At 44.6% G+C, this 20,526-nt stretch overlaps 1 protein-coding gene across 6 annotated transcripts in view; it reads left to right on the forward strand.

The window, feature by feature from the left end:
• MOB3B (MOB kinase activator 3B) overlaps positions 1–20,526 on the forward strand; it is a 291,202-nt gene that overhangs the window by 158,375 nt on the left and 112,301 nt on the right. For all 6 annotated transcript variants that reach the window (XR_010841957.1, XM_059071182.2, XM_067041390.1 and 3 more), the window contains exon 3: positions 19,967–20,169. Coding sequence is in view for 5 of the 6 variants with exons in the window: in XM_059071182.2 (XP_058927165.1) it covers positions 19,967–20,169 (203 nt within the window). In the remaining variant the exon portion in view is untranslated. The remainder of the gene's footprint in view (positions 1–19,966; positions 20,170–20,526) is intronic.

A 20,526-nucleotide genomic window follows, 5' to 3' on the forward strand; every position in this document is an offset into this window, starting at 1 on the left:
GGGGCTGGAAGAGTGGATCAGAAAACCAGAGAGTGAGCCAGCAGGGTGAGAGGGGAAGAGACTCTGGCATACCAGATCCCCAGCCCTCATCCCCCTAGTCATTCACCTAAGCTGACCTGTGGTTCTGATGCTCCTGGAACTAAACCCTGGCAGTGTCCCTTTGGAGGTGGGACTGGGGATGGATGTTATCATCCTAGCCACATCCTTGAGGGTAGTGTGTGAGGAACTGGATGGGGTCAAGGCCACCTCTTCCTCCTGTTCAGTTTTCCAGAGGCTGCGACCAGAGCTTGCTGGGGGGCAGGTGAGCAGGAATCTAGGCTGTGTACCCTTTACCCACGTCCTGATGGTGAGTCCATTCCCATGACCTCAGCCCCACCCCAGCTCAGATCCAAACAATGCCTGGTTCGTTCCCAACCGGGCACGTGGTTTTCAGCCTACAAGCAAGGACTCTTCTACCCACTGTGTGGGTCAGAAAGAGAAAAGCAAAGGTTCTTAGATCTGAGTTCTGAAAATCCTTCGTACTGTATGTGTTCAGAACATTTAACCTCTCTCTCTCTTTTTTTAAAAAAATTTATTTATTTTATTTATTTTTGGCTGCATTGGGTCTTCGTTGCTGTGTGCGGGCTTTCTCTAGTTGCAGTGAGTGGGGGCTACTCTTCGTTGTGGTGCCTGGGCTTCTCATTGCGGTGGCTTCTCTTGTTGTGGAGCACGGGCTCTAGGTGCTCAGGCTTCAGTAGTTGCAGCATGCGGTCTCAGTAGTTGTGGCTCACGGGCTCTAGAGCACAGGTTCAGTAGTTGTGGCTCACAGGCTTAGTTGCTCCGTGACATGTGGGATCTTCCCGGACCAGGGCTCGAACCTGTGTCCCCTGCATTGGCAGGTGGATTCTTAACCACTGTGCCACTGGAGAAGTCCAACATTTAACTTCTCTTGAGCTTCAGTTCCTCATCTGTAAAATTGAGATACAAATAATACCTACATCACAGGATTGGAGAAAGGACTAGATGACATGTGCATACAAACACTTAGTATATACTAAGTGATTAATATGTGTCGGCTTCTTGGGAGGAGGAGGTACAACTGAATGATTGATTTTTCACCCTACCACTGCTTATGAGAGCGGACCAAAGGCTGTGGCTGCCCATGCATCCACCTCTCCAATCCCCGTGAAGGACCTAGGGTTCAAACGAAAACGTGGCCATCAGCATGTCTGTCAAGTTGGCCAAGGAAAATCTAAATAGTACGTCAGGGGAGTTTAAATTTTACAGAGGAAATGTGAAAGTCTTGGAGAACATTTCTTCCTTTCTTAAACTTTTATAGGGCACAGTTCAGTGTTGCCTTTCACTTCCGTTAGGTTTCAATTTAGCCGTGAAGGTGTGGTCCAACCAGCTGCATGACCATCACCTGGAAACTTATTAGAAGCACGAAACCTCAGACTCCACTCCAAACATGCTGAAACTCTGGGGTGCAGCCCAGCAATCTGTGTTTTAACAAGCCCTTCCGATGCTTTTATGGCTCCCGTTTGAAAACATTGCTTAGGTGTTGGCAGGGTCCCCTTCCTATGCCCCTCCTCCCACCCTGGCAGTTTTCAGGTCCACAAGCCCATGTCTCTAGTCATATGTTTTCAGCACTTCCACAGTTTGAAGACATCTCCTGGGAGAATGATTTATTGTCTCATCTTGGGAGACTCATCTGTTCACACCAACAGCTGGTGTAATCTAAATCCAAGTCTGTACTAGAGAAAAGTCGGGGAATAAACATCTGTTTTGGATGGTCAACCTCCAGATCATTTGGCTTCCTCTACCTCCAAAGCTGCCTTCCTGACCTCCTGAAAACTATCATGGTCTTTCTGATGGGTAATGATCATAGCAAATATTTATCAAGCTCTACCTATGTTGGAAAACACCTTTTTTTTCCCCCCTGATTTAATCCTCACAACAACCTAATGAAGTAAGTACTGTTAATATTACCCTCATGGCCTGCATGGTGAAACTGAGCCTCTGAGAGGCTAATTCACTTGCCCCAAATCACATAGCTAGCAAGTGGCAGGCAAGAGACTTAGACTCCAGTCTGAAACCAGATTCTGTGAATCTTCAGCGAGCCTCTCTGTTTTGTTACGCAGGCTGTGCATCCTTGAGCCAGGAATATGCACAAAGGAATATTCTAGGCTAGTGTTCTTTAAACATCGGCATGGATCAGGATTACCTGGATGGCATCTTAAAACACAGATGGCTGGGCCCTACTCCCAAAGATTCAGATTTAGTGTCTCTAACTTGGGGTCTGGGAATGTGCATTTCTAACAAGTTCCCAGTTACTGCTGGTGCTGCCGGTCCAGGGACCACAATTTAAGAATCATAATCTAAGCCACTGTTTCTCAAGTAGGGCTGAACATGAGAATCATCTGGAAATTTTCAGATTGAATTGCTCTAGTGGGAAATAACAGCCCTTCTTCTTCTTTTTTTTAAATATGCTCCCCAGATAATTCTAATGTGCAGGAAGGGTTGAGAACCACTGCTGTACTCAAAGGAAGACTGCTAATTGCTGTTTACAGCTTTAGTTCTTAAGTCCTATGTCAGTGCTTCTCCAACGAAGGCATTCACACTGCCAAGGAAGTCAGTGCAGTGCCAGGGAATACCAACACTGCAGGATAAATAGAGCCCATTAATTTTATTTCAAGCTTTGGGAACATGTTCATATTCTGGAAGCAAACAAATTTCGTGTGGACTAAAGTACAAACAAAATGTGCATGAACGATTAATATAAACTATGGGGTTAAACCCACTTTTCAGAATCTATGCAAGGAAAATTGTCAGAGACCAACTGCCAAAGATAGGTTCAAGGAAAGTCATTCAAGCATTATTTTGCCTTGATAATTGTTAAATCTGTATCATGGCTATATGATAATTCATTGTGCAAAAATATGTAATACTCATGATATTATGTTAAGTGCAAAGAGGAGGATACAAACAATGTATAATTTGATTCTAATCTTACTTTTTAAAAACTATATAGTATATATATGCAAAGAGACAAGAATGGAAGGTTACATACCAAATATTACCAGTGGTTATTTCTTGGGATTATGGGTGATAATGGTATCTTTACTTGACAGCATTTTCTAAATTTTCTTAAACATTACTCATATGATTAGAGCAGAAGAAATGTGGCAGTCACCTACTTTTATAAATTTATGTTCCCAAATACCTGTCTGAAACACAAACCAGAGGTTTATAAGTTAGGAGTTTTTTTTCAGAGAACTTGAAAACATATAAGAATTGCTAATTACAGTCCCAAAGAGTGCTAATGCCTTTGGGGCCAGGACATGTGAGAACCTTCCTAGGAATCGGGGAGAGGTGCCCTTGGACAAGGGGACACTTGCTCTGTGAGGTTGTCATGGGGATGGGCAGCGGTGGTCGGGTTGTGGGGGCTTCTAGGATCCTCTTAGGATGCATGGGGTGGAGCTTTTGTTCTCTCCTCCAATGACAGCTGGCTGACAGTGTTTCCGTGTGACATCACTAAGGCATCACAGTAGGTAGTAAATGTAGAATAGACCAAATGCGCCATGCCAAGGGGGTTTAGCGGTGTCCATGTATTGTGTAAATATGCAGGCAGTAAGAAAGTCAAGCCTATATAACTTGAGGACCACCTAGGAAGGTTACCAAAGAAAAGATGTAGGGTTGCAAAACACCAAACGCGTTTGCTTCCATCACCACCAGGAGTCTATCTATCCATGTGCCCAGTGGGGTTGCCTTCAGAAAAAAAGCAAATGATACCTTCTGCACATTTGTGTCAAATGGAGCACTTTAGAAAGAGGACAATCCCACTGCAGGGCTCAGAGGGGCCTGGAAGGAAGATGGAATCTGAAAGTATTACGTACTCAGGCACGGTGTTCCTAGGGTAATGGTTTTCTAGTATAGCCAATAGATATTTTCTATGCAACCAAGCCTCACCTGGCCTCACAAAACAAAACAATACAAAAAAGTGTATTAACTACCTGCTTCCACACAGAGAAACACAATGTGTTATTTAAAGGGTCTTGGCTGGCAAAGTAAATGAATGGGGCTGCCCAGGTAAGTACAGCATCTCCAGTTTATAGGGAGCAGACATCACTTAGTTATTGCCGTGTGGGAATTTCAGTCCACTAGTGCCAGGTCTTTTGAGTTTTTCCAAGAGAAGCCAGACTTCTTAATATTTGTATCGTAGTTCCCAATTTCTAAATGTTGGCAGCATTTCAAAAATACTATGTAGTCCAAAGAAAACATGCCTTCTGGCTGAGGTTGGCCTGCAGCCGACAGTTTCTCACCTCTGCTTCAGAATCTCAAGTCCAAGAGAGGCAATTGCTTTAGTCACCTGCATCCTCTTCCCATCCACCTCTACCAAATTCCAAAAGACAGATGTCCTGAACTCTCAGACTTTTCTTCTCAAAAGTCATGTTTTATTAAGGAACTTGAAATTGGCTAACGGCCTTACAGTAATTTATTTCAGTTGAGGATTTGTAAAACTAACTATTCAGAGGTACGTTCTTGAAGGTGAGGTTAATTTTTAAAATAATTTTAAAGGGATTATGAAGGTAGAGGGTGTATTAGTTGTATTATTTGAGGGTGTGTTATATGCTTTGCCGTGGGATGGATCTGGGTTGAGATTCCAGCTCCATCACCTAGTACCGGTGTCACTTGGGCACAGGTGATTCCCATTTTCTCATCTGCAAAGTGGGGGAAACAACTCCTGAGTTTGTCGGCTCGTTTGATCGGTAATGAATGATATTAACATATGTTAATATCTGGTGCCATTAGGTGCTCAGGAAATTAAGTTTCTCTCAGGAGCCAATGTAATTGAAACTTTTAACTGCAAATGTTATAAAATAACCTCATGAAGCTTTTCCACATTTTTATGATTTAAAAAATTCACTTTCTTCAGAAGTCCCATTATAGTAAATAGTGTTGCAGTTGAAACAGGAGAAAAGGAGAAATTAGAGAGAGTGAGGGGAAGAACCTCAAGGTTGTCGGATCAGTGCCAGGGTTCACTTACATTATAAGGGGACCTTATAATTTATCAGTCTAATTTAGCTCTTCTGATTATTGCTGAATTTCTAATATCTAGCACATCCCCAAATATATGTGTTTGTTAATTTTTAAAATTAGTTAATGGACAAATAAAGAGTGTGTGCTGGGAGTTTTATCTGGCAAGGATAACTACTAGCTGAATAGCTCTGTTTGGACTATACTGTGTATCAGAAACGGTTGGCTTCCCAGACATGGAACCTGTATGGTCACACAGGACCTGCCCTCAGAAGAGCCCCATGCTTGGTTTAATATTTGCTGTCACCATCTTGAAATTCTTTATAATTTTTGAAAAAGGGCCTCCGCAAATTATGTAGCCAGTTCTAATCAGAGTGTCATCAGGAAACATAGAATTGTCAGTGCATAAACCAAAGGGTACAAACTCATGGCCCCTGGACCCTATTGAATATTTTTGGCCCACAGAATGTTTTTTTTCAAAATATAAATAAACTTTTTATTTAGAAGAGTTTTATATTTGCAGAAAAATTGCAAAGATAAGACAGAGAGTTCCACATATAACTCATCCAGTTTCCCATGTTGGGAACATCTTATGTTACATTTATAAGACATTTGTCACAAATGAGGAACTCACATCAGTACATTTTCATTAACTAAACTCCACACAGTATTCAGATTTTAGAAGTTTTTCCCTAATGCCCTTTTCCTGTTCCTGGATTCCATCCAAGGTACCACATTACATTTAGTTGTCAGGTCTCCTTACACACTTCTGAACTGACGTTTTCTCAGACTTTACTTGTTTTTGATAACTTCAGCAATTTAAAGGAGTGCTGGTAAATGTTTTGTAGAATGTCCCTGAATTGGGGTTTGTCTAATATTTTTCTCATGGTTCCATTGGGGTTATGGGTTTTGGGTCAGAAGTCCACAGAGCCGAAGTGACATTTTCCTCACATCATATCAAAGGTATATGCCAAGAACATGACTAATGAGTGATGGCATTGACCTTAGTTACCTGGCCAACGTTGTGTCTGCCAGGTTTCTCCATTTTAAAGTTACTCTTCCCACATCCCTTTCCAAACTGCACTCTTTGGAAGCAAGTCACCTGGCATACCCCACAGTCAAGGCTACGGAAAGGAGTTCCACCTTCTTCAGGGGAAAGTAACTAAGTAAATTATTTGGAATTCTGCTGCAATTTGTCTGTTCCCCACTTATTTATTCAATCATTTATTTCTATCTGTCTAGATTCATGGGTATTTATTTTATACTTTCGGTTATAATCTAATACTACTCCATTTATTTTCTTGCTCAAATTCCAGCTTCCTCCTTGCAGGAGCTCTTTCAGGTTGCCTCCAGGGTCCCTTGGACACACCTCCATTGTTGTGTTTTTATCGAGGACTTTCTGGCGCTACAAAGTGTTCTATTTCCTGCCCCAGCCCTAGAATCAGCTATTTCTCCAAGGAGCCCTGATTCCCCTTTTTGAAGAATGGTATTAGACACTAAGATCTGGATGTTGCAGGTGCTCATTGCTACCAAGGTATTTTTTAATTTAAAAAATTTTAAAATTTAGAAAAATTTTAATGTAAATTTAAAATGTAGGGCTTCCCTGGTGACGCAGTGGTTGAGAGTCTGCCTGCCGATGAAGGGGACGCAGGTTCGTGCCCCGGTCCGGGAAGATCCCACATGCCGCGGAGCGGCTGGGCCCGTGAGCCATGGCCGCTGGGCCTGTGCATCCGTAGCCTGTGCTCCGCAACGGGAGAGGCCACAACAATGAGAGGCCTGCGTACCAAAAAAAAAAAAAAAAAAAGTAATGTAAATCTTTTAACGTAAAATTTAAAAATTAAGCTGTCATAGAGAGTTAACTTTTCCAGGCTGAGTTAACTAAGTAAACATAAATTACATTAAAAATAAAATGTTTTTAAAATTTTTTTATGTTTTTAAACTACCAACATTTAACTATGAAGAAATTCATTAGAATCTAGACTTCCAATTCTCTTGAAAGACCAGAAGTTCTGGCAATCCTGGACCCATATTCCTGCTCAACACAGTTGGCTAAGGCTGAGACAATTTTTCTTCGCTGCATAAAGCACTCTCCAAGTTGTCACAGTCTGTACCATTCCCTCTTGAATTACAACCAGCCTACTTGACGCTTTTATGTCCCTTTCTGACCCTTGAAGGCATTTGAATAAGTGATTTCTGGTTAAGACCATATTCAAGTAAGTCCTTTACAGATATACAGTTTAGTCCATGAATTTAGCTCTACTTTGACCCAGTGATCAGATTTTAAAGCTAAATTTCTGGTTTCATCCCTAATCCACTAACGTACCTTCATTGGGTCTTACATGCAAATGCAGTGACTCACCGATTTTTCTCAGTTCCTGCCAGAACCCTTCCAGCTCAGATGCAAAGAGTCATCTGCATCTACTTGCATCCCCTTCAGCCTTATGCAGGGTGGGTCTTTGCATGCAGAGTCTGCTCTGAACTTCTTTGTCAAGTTTTCCTTTCTTAGACCCTTTCTGTCTGGAGAAGATCCCCCAACAGTTACACCCCTGCCTCAGATCAATTTCTTCCTGTTCCCTTTTGGCTCTGCAAAGAACCCCTCAAGCTGGGATGCATTCATTGTTCTTTCTGGATCCCCGTTTCTCAAAAGGATGGATTACTTTTGCTGTATTTTCCCTCTCCCCTGCCTTCCCCAATCATGTATCCCAGGATTATTTGTTTCTCAATCAATCCTGGCTTATTTCAAACTTTAGTAACTCTGGAAAATGACCTGATAGTTTTCTATTTATATGAAAATAGGTGCTTCGATATAAATATAAAATACAATTTGATGAGGTGTTCTTTCCCAGTATGGGTGAAAAGTTAATAGAAGGATGCATCTGAGATCTGCTAGGTGTGAAGAGTTAAATGGGTATAATTTTCACTGCAGCCTTATGGCCTTGGACTTGACAAGGTTAAACGTGGGCCAATAGCAGTTCCCTGGGGGATCTTTCCATAGCACAATGGTTTTCAGACTGTGACTCAAAGGCCACTGCCTGGGGGCAGGAGAAGAAGGGGAACCCAAGCAGGCGAAGCTCTTCACCATCCCCACATTATATGGTCATTTGTTCACTTATTCACTCCACAAATACTTACTGAGAACCCCCGTATTCTGGTACACGTCCGATGCCAGGGATATAACTGTGAACAGGAAGTGACATTCCTCGACACTTCAAAATTTTTATTCTAATGGAGACCAAAAAAAAAAAAAAAAAAGACAATGACAAAACAATGGTAAGTGTGATCATGGGAGAAGTACAGGGTATTATGCTACACCTAACTAGACTAGGGGTGAGGTGGGCAAGGAGGACAACCCAGAGGAAGTGATAACTTAGTTGAGGCTCGAATAACAAATGGGAGTTAGCCACACAAAAAGGGGAAGCTGAAGAAGAGAGTTTCCAGCTACCAGCTCTATAATATGCGGCAACACCCAGAAGTGAGCTAAATGGATCTTAGCTCCGGAGGGCTGGGGTATTATATGCAAGTTGGGAGGATCCAGAGGTAATAATGGAGATATGCACGCATGTGAAACCAGAAAGGGTCTTGCCTGCTGTGTTAAATAGCTCTGATTTTACCTCAAAGCAGTAGGAAGCTGCTTTAGAGTTTTGCACAGAAAGAAGACATCCTGGTTAGAGCTGCATTTCAGGAAGATCCTCCATCTGCCTGGTAGATATTGAAGAAATCCAAGAGTAAAGAAAGGAAGCTCCACTAAGGGGGAGCCACAGCCAACCAGGCAGGAGGTGATGGTGGCTTGAGCTAGGGAGTGGCAGTGGGGCTGGAGAGAAGTTTATAGATTAGAAACTATTCGGACAAGACTTGGTATTTTGTGTGTGTGTGTGTGTGTGTGTGTGTGTGTGTGTGTGTGTGTGTGTGTGTGTGTATTTTTTCCGTGTATTTTTCTGCATTGAAAAAAAATTTAACTATAGTTGATTTACAATATTGTGTTAGTTTCAAGTGTACAGCTTCAGATTCTTTTCCATTATAGGTTATTAGAAGATATTGAATATAGTTCCCTGTGCTATATTCAATATAAATAAATAAATCCTTGTTGTAAATCCTTGTTGTTTGTCTATTATGTATATAGTGGTGTGTATCTGTTAATCCCATACTCCTAATTTATCCCTCCCCTGCTTTCCCCTTTAGTAACCATAAGTTTATTTCCTATGTCTGAGTCTATTTCTATTTTGTAAGTAAGTTGATTTGTATTATTTTTTAGATTCCACATATAAGTGATATCATATGATATTTGTCTTTGTCTGACTTACTTCACTTAGGATGATAATCTCTAGGTCCATCCATGTTGCTGCAAATGGCATTATTTCATTCTTTTTTTTTTTTTTGCCGTACGCGGGCCTCTCACTGTTGTGGCCTCTCCCGTTGTGGAACACAGGCTCTGCACGCGCAGGCTCAGCGGCCATGGCTCACGGGCCCAGCCGCTCCGCGGCATGTGGGATCTTCCCGGACCGGGGCATAAACCCGCGTCCCCAGCATTGGCAGGCGGACTCTCAACCACTGCGCCACCAGGGAAGCCCTATTTCATTCTTTTTTATGGCTGAGTACTAGTCCATTGTGTATATGTATACATATATACATATACACCACATCTCAGGCAAGACTGTGTTTTCATTGCCCTGCACATAATGGAAGAAAGATTCTGCTGGTGAATAAAGAAAAGTTTTATTTGTGAAAATACAACAGATCATCCACGACCAGGAGGCTGAGTCATTTTCAAATTCTGACTGGGGCTCATGATCAAAGTGCTGGTGCTTCTGTCTGACTTTCCAGTTCTAATGAGGTTCATTAACACCATGTTCTCAGCTCACTCTGTCTCAAATGGGCCATTTGATTTTCAGCAAACTCGGCAGGTCTGAACTAGCTAGAGTTCATCTTTAATGGCTTTTCTTGCCAATCCATAGTGAATGAATGCCTTTCTCAGGTCTTCTTGGGTCTCTCTTGATGTACTTCCACCTCCACGCCAGGACAGAGCGAGGGAAGGCAGCCAGCCAACCTGGAGATGGGGATGCGGAAGTAAGTCAGTAAGTCCAACCACACTCAAAAAGTGGAACAGGGAAGTACTACATAAATTATTTGGAATTCTTCTGTTAGGAAGGTTTATCTCTTCTCCCCTATTTACTTTTCTATTCAATCATTTATGTATATAACTATAAATGTATATTTTATATTTCATATTATAATCCTATATTATGAACAACAAAAAAAAGGAGGAGCATCCAGCAGCAGAGAAGTGGTGCTGGGTACAGGGAGGGGCAGGTGACAGGGAGGCTCCTTTGGCTGGCTGAAACAGCACTTCCTCTGCCTCGCAAATGGCACGCCAGAGAGAATTAACAGTCTGTTTAGAACGTATCATCACTTGCTATTGTGTTTTCCCTTCTTTTGGTCCAACCATTGTGATAATGGGTCCGAGGGTAACTCGGGGTTGGGGAGAGGGGCAGCTGGGACTGGGGAAGAGAGTAGTAGCCAGTTTATTTCTAACCATTTGCAGCTGTCAGCTTGTTTGGGGACTTTTTTTTTTTTTCAGGCAGAGGAACAAAGTCTTGCTACACAGGATTGTTTTCCTTGGCATGGTGTACAGACACTTTCTTGAGGAATGCACTGAGATAACACAAAACATCTGCTTAGAAGAATCGGTCCTCCAAAGCTGAATTTTCATCAGCAAGCATATGAGGCTTCTTTAGATAAATATCTATATACGTTTTGCAGGAGGCAGGAGAATGTGGATGGAATGGGCAAGAGAATAAACTACTAGGAGAGGATTTTTAAGAAACAGGTCTATGTTGTTAAGGTTTCTTTTCTTTCTTTCTTTTTTCTTCATTGTGATCCAGTTGTGTTTTGTTTTGCAAGTATTTTGGAAATGGTATGTTCTCAGCCACGCTGCCGGAGGAGGCCTGTTTTCTTTTCCCACGTGTGTGGGATGTTGTTTTTATTCATGAGCTATTGAGAATGAGTGGTTTTTATGACTTGTAGAGGGATTTTCACATGCACACTCCTGGTACTGGCCTCCAAAGACCAAAAGGACAGCACAAATGCTCTCAGACAGGAGTGACAGCATGAAGGAGTGAGATGGGCATCTCTGGTTGTTGTTACTGACATGCCATTGGGGTCCCCAAGGGATTGGATTAGCCAGGGCATTAGGCTTCATCTCGTGTCACGGGGAAGCTCCTCGACAGCTCAAACGGTGTTCCCATGTATCACCTTGGGTCCAAATCTGCTTTCCAGGAAGAGTTCGTCCTTTAGAGAAAAGGCAACTCTATGTGTGCCGTTTCATTTGCCCTCCCCCACCCTGGACTCTGATGAGGAAGAGTCACCTTTTAGAGCAGTAATGACATCAGCGGCCTTTTGCCGAATGCCTCTGAAAGCCTCTTGGCCCTGGGCTCTGTGTTTAATCCTCCCCATCTCACCAAATACCAGGTATAATTATCCTCATTCCTCAGATAAGGAAACCGAGCCTTTTAGAAGGTAGCAAACTCACTCCTGGGCAAGTATCAGGGAAGTTCCACAGCTGGAATCTGAAACCAGTGATTGACACCAGAACCAGACGCTTAACCAGTGTCCACGAATGACACATGCCTTTGGGGAAGTAAGAGCCAATATGCCCTTTTCCACCTTCGTCTTTTAACAAATTTGGCTTCTCCAATTCTGCCCATTGGATTGGCAAGAGATGAAACGAGCCGTAAGAGTCCCATCCAGTTTCCTGGCAGAGTGGAAAGAGCATAGGCTCTGGAATCAGACAGACTCGAATTCAGACCCCTTTTCATCACAAACCAGCTCTAAACCCTGGGCCAGTCAGTCCCTGCAGCTTTCTGAGCTTTGATTTTGGTGTACCTCCACTCTGGGCACTAAGCATCCTTCTGGGAGGAGCATGGCTGCACTCACTGCCCTCAGGGGGCGTACAGTCTGGAGGGGGTGGCAGACCTGAGCAATTGCACACATCAGTGTGCAATTGCCGTCTGGGATCTGTGCTCAGGAGAGTTACAGGAGCAGATGGCACATGCCAGGCAACCTGAGTCTGGGGAAGATGGGAGGCTTTCAGCTGAGCTCTACAGAAGGAAGAGGCATTAGCTAGGTGAACGACAGGCTGGAATGTCTGCCAGATGCTTGTGGAACCTGGGATGTTCTGGGGCCAGTTCTCTGGTGTCCCTGTAGACAGCCTTTGAGCCCGTACTCTCCAGAGCTCCACAACCCAGGTTCAACCCAGTGCCGTCAGAGACCAGGTTCTCAGCCCTTAAGTGTCTGGCTTTCTCTCCAGAAGAAAAGAGAGAAAAAACCATGAAAACAAGAATGGGTAGCAGCTAGCTTGGAAACTGCCGCCTGGGTCTTGTTTGACTTTGGGACCTCCATCTCCCATCTGTGGCCCTGTCATAGCATCTCTGCATTCTCTGAGGGACTCTCTCCTTTTGCAGCTTCCATAACAGGATAAAAGAAAAAAACACAAGCCATTTAGACAACTTCTTGTTTTTTTTTTCCAGAGGTGCCTGAAAAGGAAGGATTGAATGGGGCATTTGGGGGTTAAGTGAAAGGGAGGGGAGGGGAGGGGATGAGGAAGAAAGAAAATGAATTGAAGCTCAGAAATTACTGGAATTTTTATTCAGTTCTGTTTGGGAGAAAGGATAGTTACTGAGTCAGAGATGAAAGGCAAATCCACATGGGGCCCCAGAGAAATTATTATATTCCATGCTCAATTTAGCTCTCATACTCAATGTGGCTTGGAGATCAGAAAGTTTTTGATTAAACACATTCGTAAACTCAGCAGGGCTCTGTCAGATGCTGGTTCCCGGCTGAGTACCAGGTCCTCACCAGCAGCAGAAACAGAGCCGTGAAGTTGCCTGGTCGGGCCTTCAAGAGGGGCTCCAAGCCCCACAGGCTCACTGCACCCTCCACCTTCACCCCATCTCTCTGGCTGGCCTCCTCCTTGGCACGATCACTTAGCAAACTCTAGTCTTGCTTTGAGTCTAATTGTTGAGCAAATTCCTGCTGGAACCACATGCGAATGATTGGTTTGGGATTCTGACCTCTGCCCAGGCATCTTGCCTGGGCTCATTCTGGAATCTGAGTTCAGCCTGGTCCCGTTTTAGGCTCACTGATCCCATTTTCAGAGATCAAGCCACACAGCCTGCCCTGAGCCATCCAGATCTATCCTTGAGCACCTAGATGTCTATCACCTCTTTGTGAAGCTCATCTGAACCTGTCTTCTCATTTCGAGCTAGCTTCTTGGAGTCTGAAATTTCCCAGCTTGAATCTGAGAGTCAGGGGCTGTGGTTCAGGGTAGGGTAGAGGAAGGGGAGGCTCTGAGATCAATTGTGCTTGCAAATCATGTAGAGACCTTCTGTTCACAAGTTGTTTTCTATAGGGATTTCCCTGGCCGTCCAGTAGTTAAGTAAGACTCCGCGCTTCCATGGAGGGGGCACGGGTTTGATCCCTAGTCTGGCAAGTTCTGCATGTTGCATGGCATGGCCAAAAAAAAAAAAAGCCTCTCTAACCTATTCCAAAGGTTGTTTTCTGTATGATCAATACATATCTGTCTGAGATTATTGTCAGAAGGTTTGTCTGGGTTATTATAAGACTAGTCAAAGTTTAACTCCAAATACTTCAGATATGCAATCTATTTCAGTTATGACTGCTGGTTAATATTGTCTGGCATTAACTTTCTAATTGAGTACAGTGACTGAAAATTAACTATCACCCCCCCGAAAAACTATATTGAAAGGTAAAAATGGGAGGGTTTTTGTGTGTGTGGTACGCGGGCCTCTCACTGTTGTGGCCTCTCCCGTTGCGGAGCACAGGCTCTGGACACGCAGGCTCAGCGGCCATGGCTCACGGGCCTAGCCGCTCCGCGGCACGCGGGATCCTCCCGGACCGGGGCATGAACCCGCGTCCCCTGCATTGGCAGGCGGACTCTCAACCACTGCGCCACCAGGGAAACCCTAAAATGGGAGTTTTTAATGATAAAGAAAGGAGTTTCAGATTCTTTCTTCCCACCCCCTAGGCTAGATGAAAATGTTCTTCACCTCAGAGCTCTGCTCCATAGAAGAGCATTGTGTAGCCTTGTATGCCAGGACCATATCAAGACTCTGGCAAAAAGCTATCATTTCTGCTGTAGGCTTTTTTCCTCCCCCAAATAGGCGATGATCGATTCACATCTTAACTAAATAAGATCACTGCTCTCTTATGATTCAACTTTGAATGATGAGTGTTCCCTACGTAGCCCTGTGCCAGGTGCTTTTAAAGATAGAATCAAAGTATAAAACAGTCCCTTTGTGCAGGGAACTTACAGTAATACAAGACATAAATATGAGAAATTTGTAGAAAATAATGCAAAGCCAAATATCATCCAGGGCTTAATTGAGTACCTACCACTCTAAATTCTTTGCAAGTTCAGGATTGATGGATTAATACCAAGACTGCCCTCCTGAAAATAAATATGCAGGAGGAATTTAATCCCAAAGTATGTTACAAAGAACATTTGGTCCATGAGATACTAAAACTAATAGTGCATGAGAGTGCTTCCTATCTGCAAAGTATTAGCAAAGCCTTTTACGTGTGTGTATTTAATCCTCACAACAACCCCCTGAGCTACAGATAACATAAATATCCCTATTTCTTTCCAGTTGGGGAAACTGCAGCTTAGAGATACTAAGCTGTTTGCATATGGTTACCTTGTTAATAGGTAGTAGAGCCAGAAATGAAACCTGGGAAGTCTGATTACACTCTTTTAAAGCAATAGCTATTACAGGAAAAAGGAGGTTCCAGAGTTAAATAGGACTTTTGGCTACAGGAATTCTCAGATCCTTTACTATGCTTAGGTATATTGCAAACATTTATAAAAGCAGCATTTTGATAAGTATACTTGACCTCGTGATCCTCTTTTTATAGCCAAGGATCTCCCAGAATTAGTCATTTTTAACACAGACCTTGGGAAGTACAAAAGTGGAGGGTCCCCAGTGTCTTATGTATTCAAAGAAGCAGAAGGGACAAAAGGACGGGGTTGGATACAGTCCTGAGCTGGGTCATTGGTGCCCCTTGGAACACAGGCTACCCTCTGCCTGGAGCCTTTCACGTTCTCCTTAGGTTCAGGCTGCCATGATAACAAGTCCAGTGTCCATTTGAGATGGCTCATTAGCCTTTCATTCTTCCTACTGTTAGCCTGTATTTATTGAAAACAAACAAACGTTTTTTTGAGCTTCTTCTGCAAGCCAGGTACTGAACTCAGTGGAGGTCAAAAAATGGTCATCTTAACAGTGAGGTTCGCTGTGCCATGGAGCTGTAACTGCAGGACGCCAAAGAAAGGGCCTGAGTTGTCAGAGCCAAATCTCTACTCTACATCCTTTTATCTGTGGGGACAGGCAAACACTTTAGCTGAACTAAGCCACAGTTACAGTAAAAAAAAAAAAAAAAAAAATACTGAAATAATAGTATCACTGCTCAGGATTTCACTGGGTATAAATGACATCACACATACACATATCAGGCCTCTCTCAGGGTTCATTTTTCTGTGGCTATTTAATGGAGATTAGATACTTCTTACCGGCACCATGAAGACAAGAAACCCTCAGATAATTTAATTTTCATGAACTGGTCCCTTTGGAGCCTGTTGGGGAAAGGAGGAGATCAGCACTGAGTCTTACCCTGTCTTGCTGCTGTGAGGCCAGTTACACAGGATGAGAGTTCCAGGGTCCACCAAAGTGGTGGACATCCAGAGGGGTGATCTCTTCCATTTCCCACCTTCTGACGGTTTATTTAAAGTTTTCACACACACACACACACACAAATCTGAACACTTGGAAGGCAGAAGAGAAAGGGAGAAAAGGGTTAAGATAGTATACAAACTGTAGAATTGGACCCTGAACCATCAATAATATTGAATGAATTTCCCAAATGCCATATAGCTTTCTTATTCTTAACCCCACACTTTATGAGCTGGGATTTTATCTCTGGCTTAGCAGAGAACCCATCAGGGTTCTTAGGCTCCCTACGAATGCAGCCTAGGACTTCTCAGCTTCCCAAGTTGGCCTGGGGGTGACTATGGTGCATGCTGAGCATGTCTTTACTTGAACCATTTGCAGTGTTCACTTTTGAAGAATGAATTACATGTAAGGAAGGGGATGGTGGAAGAGTCAGGGCCAACTTAGCAGACAGAGCCAAGAGATTTGAGGCTGGGGTCCTACTTACCCAAGGAGTTCAAGTGGGAAATAACAAAAGTAGGACTGCATCTCAAAGTTCCCACCACGTGCCAGGCACATTACAGATACTATTATAAGAACCCTAGAAAGTAAATGTTTTTCTCCATTTTGTAACGAAGTAGAGTGATGAAGTCACTTGCCTATACAGCTAGTAAGTTACAGGGCTAGGATTTTAATCTTGGTCTTCCAGACTTTAAAACCAGCTCTTCTCTATACTGTGAAGATCATTCCCAGCCATAGCCCAAATGCAAGAGGCAAGAGCAAACCAAGTTCGGGCTTCCCTGGTGGCGCAGAGGTTGGGAGTCCGCCTGCTGATGCGGGGGACATGGGTTCATGCCCCAGTCCGGGAAGATCCCACATGCCGCAGAGCGGCTGGGCCCGTGAGCCATGGCCGCTGAGCCTGCGCGTCCGGAGCCTGTGCTCCGCAACGGGAGAGGCCACAACAGTGAGAGGTCCACGTACCACAACAACAACAAAAAAGAGCAAACCAAGTTCAAGGCCAAAGGCAAGTCCAGAGACCAGGTGTGGAATGGAGGGCAGAGCCAAGAGCTCAAAGCTGATCAGACGTTGGGACTTGGGGGGTGTGGGGGGATGCAGACTGGGGACACTCTAGAGGGACCCAACAAGTGCCATGAACATCCTTGGTGTGTCCAAGATCTTGCCTTACCTTCAGTCAGTGTGTGGGGTGTGGGCACCGGCTTTAAAGGTCAAGGAGACGAACTGGCACAGCTGAAACCCCCCATCCCTGTGTCCCCTAGCAGCTGGTGACGTGAAAGGTGAGCGCCCCTGGGGGGATTCAGGCCACCCAGGAAGGAAGGGCTTGGGAGCTGGAAGTATGTGCAGAGTCCCAGAGCAACATCTCCAGATTTCAGGGTAGTGGGTACTCATGGGCTTTGGAGTTAGACAATCCTGGGTCCAAACCCCTCCACTATTTGCCAGCTGCGTAACCCGGGTAAGCTACTTAATTTTCTGAGTCTGTTTCCTCATTTATGAGATGGAAACAATAATAGTACCTAGACTTGTTACGTGCTCCATAAATGTTGGCTTTTACTCTTAGTCCCATGTCCGTGGTCTAAGGCACCAGCAGAGAAAACACATCTCTCCTTGGGGCCTCAGAGTATTAGCTGACCTCTTAGTACCTCGGATCTGTGGCTCCCAAGGGTGTGGACTTTTTTTACCCTTCTCTCCTCACCCCTTTCCTTTTTAAAAATTGTATTTCTGTGCCACCAAAGAGTAATATTTAGATGCCTCGTTGCATTTAGCAATTAAGCTGTGCTTTTATCCTTGGCAGAGAGAGTCACACTCCAAACATAACCAGATCTGTTAGATTTTAGAATCAGGCTGACTTGGTCCAAATCCCAGCCCTGCCACTGTTTACCTAAGTGGCCTGGAGCACGTTAATCTGTGCTTGGTGTTAATTCATCTGTGATACAGGACTAGTAAAACCTGTATCACAGACAGGTTGCGAAAGTAACACATGTCAACCTCTGCTGTCGTGTCCGTGTGGTTCCAGGACTCCCCTTCTGATGGGAACATAATCAACACTTGAACATGGAGAATGGGGGAATTCCATCACCTCTGGATCTCAGGCTACTTTGAAGCCTCTAGACCTTCTCCCAGCCTGGCAGCAGTGGTTTTCACTGGCCCCCCCTTCAGCAGAGAAAACCACCTATCCGCTCTGGGTGGGGGAGCTGCCCTCCACCTTTGGCCAGCTTTACATCACCCCACCCCCAAACCCCAGCATCTGTTGCCCAGACAGTCAGCTGCCAAGCTGTGCCCGAGTCTCTCCCTGGGTTCATTTGATATGTTGCCACTTTGTTTTGGAAGAAAAGCCAATATCAGTGCCGGACCCTGGGGAGGCAGATTCCTGCCTCTGCCAGCTGCCAGCTGTGTTCCATCGCTCATCCTGCCCTCGGTGTCCCAGGTGATCCCGTTACAGAGTGTCTCTCAGCAGACAGCTGCCACTGGGACCCTGTGGAGGCATGGACAGCAAAACTCCAGGCTTGCTGGGGACCAGGGACATGCCCTGAGCGCAAGCTCTGCAATTCTGCTGAAAGGCTGGTGGTCATGTCTGCCTTTTCCTGATAAGGGTAATTACTTGCCTTATAACAACAGCTAGATGCTCCAGATCTACAAAGCAGAGAGCAGGGCGGGGAGGTGTCATTCCCTTTAGCAAGTGCTTACTCTGTCCTGGAGGCTTTGGGAGGGTTTTAGTCATGCTGACACTCCTGGCCATGCAAAGAAGGCCTTGTTTTGACTCTTCCTTAACTGACAAAAAAACAAAAGTCACAGGGGTGACACTTCTAATCCTCAGGACGATTGGCAATTTCACGTGCATCCTACATATGGAGAAACTGAAGCTCAGAGAGGTTAAATAACTTGTCTGTGGTCCTATGGCTGGAAAAGGAGTGGAATAGGAATTCAAAGGCTATTTAACTTTGTAATCCATGACGTCACTACTTAAGAACAGTGTAAATACCAAGAGTTTAAGCAGTGTCTGAGAGGCGGCGGAAAGGAAGTGGGCTTGGGATTCTGCTATTTGTTGCTCTGACCAAGCTGGGAGTAGTGGTCATCAGACAGGAAATCTGGGTGATTCCTCTGCCCCCTCACCCAGTCTGTGTTATGAAAAACAACCCCTAACTCTTACCTTCCCTCAAGGAGATGAGGTGACAATAAGTATAATGCGAAGCTTCCATGAAGTTTTGTTGCATTTGCCCACCTCAGAAACAGTGTATCTCAGAAAAAGTTTGGATCAGAATTTGCAAACTGGTAGTCTGCAGGCCAAGTTATCCTTGGAAGATGTTTTGTTTTGACCTGAGGTATTTTTTCTTTTCTTTCTTTCTTTTTTTTTTTGGTGGCACGCGGGCCTCTCACTGTTGTGGCCTCTCCCGTTGCGGAGCACAGGCTCTGGACGCGCAGGCTCAGCGGCCATGGCTCACGGGCCCAGCCGCTCCGCGGCATGTGAGATCTTCCCGGACCTGGGCACGAACCCGTGTCCCCTGCATCGGCAGGTGGACTCTCAACCACTGCGCCACCAGGGAAGCCCTTCTTCTTTTTTAAATGTCAGGTTAATTGCTATCATTTTAAAAATAGAACTCCAGATAGTTCATATAGAACCCCAGATTTCTGAATCATCTTGCAAAACCAGATCTCGCAGCCCTGGGCCTCTGTCACCATCTGGCCACCACTGACTGAGTTGTGCAGCGGCTGCTTCCTTTGATGAGGAAGGGCTTTCTAATTTGCTGCAGTCCTCACTGCTCCCTATTACTCTGTGACAAGGAGTGCCAGTCTCCCTGGATCATTGCCCTCCTTCCACCAGTTTTCTTATATTAGAGATAAGAGGAAAAGGAACTTTCTTGGGCTCTAAAAAGTGAGAAAAGTAAAAAAGCAAGAAGGGAGAGTGCCTGTTTCTATCTAAAAATAAATATTTCTGTGCGTTTATCTGCACCAAAAAAGATATAACCAAAGAAATAAACCTGGCCCTCCTTGTTCATATTTTTGGTCTTTTCGTGGTTGTTGGTGTTTGAATTTAACACCATTTTAGCCACTTTTTTGGACAATGTCCAATGCAGCTGCCCACACAGAGCCAGGCGTCTGCAGGTTGGCCCAGAAGCCCGGGTCCAGGACTGTTCTCCAGCCTCACTCATGTGCTCGGGGCCTGCCAGAGCTTCCCCATCATGGTTTTGTTCACTTTTTCCCTTTCTCCCTTTCTCTAGGTGTTCCCTTCCCAAAGAATTTCCTGCAGATCTGCAAGAAGATCCTGTGTCGCCTCTTCCGGGTCTTCGTCCACGTCTACATCCACCACTTCGACCGGGTCATTGTGATGGGCGCAGAGGCCCACGTCAACACCTGCTACAAACATTTCTATTACTTCGTCACTGAGATGAACCTCATAGACCGCAAGGAGCTGGAGCCCTTGGTAAGTGTCATTGTGCGGTGGTGGCACCAAGGTCACCCCAGGAGCTCAGCCACTTGTCACAGAACACTGCCTCGCCCGTGCAAACCGATGGCCAGCTCCTAATCAGAGGATTGCAGAATTGGGCAGGAGTTAGAGGTCAGCTAAAGGGCAGGAGATGCCAAGATGTGCGCGGCCATCAAACAGAGGTCTTACATTTCTCCCTGGGATTGTCATGGTTTGGGCCAGAGGAAGTAGCTTTAATTCTCAGCTCCAAAACCAGTCACCTATTCACTTAACCCCTTAAATGGGCATCTTTGAGCTCTATGTCATCTCTTACACTGTTTTCCAAAGAAGGTAAGAAACATTTCTTCAGTCAGT

This window comes from Kogia breviceps, chromosome 8, assembly GCF_026419965.1.
Source record: "Kogia breviceps isolate mKogBre1 chromosome 8, mKogBre1 haplotype 1, whole genome shotgun sequence".
NCBI lineage: Eukaryota > Metazoa > Chordata > Mammalia > Artiodactyla > Physeteridae > Kogia > Kogia breviceps.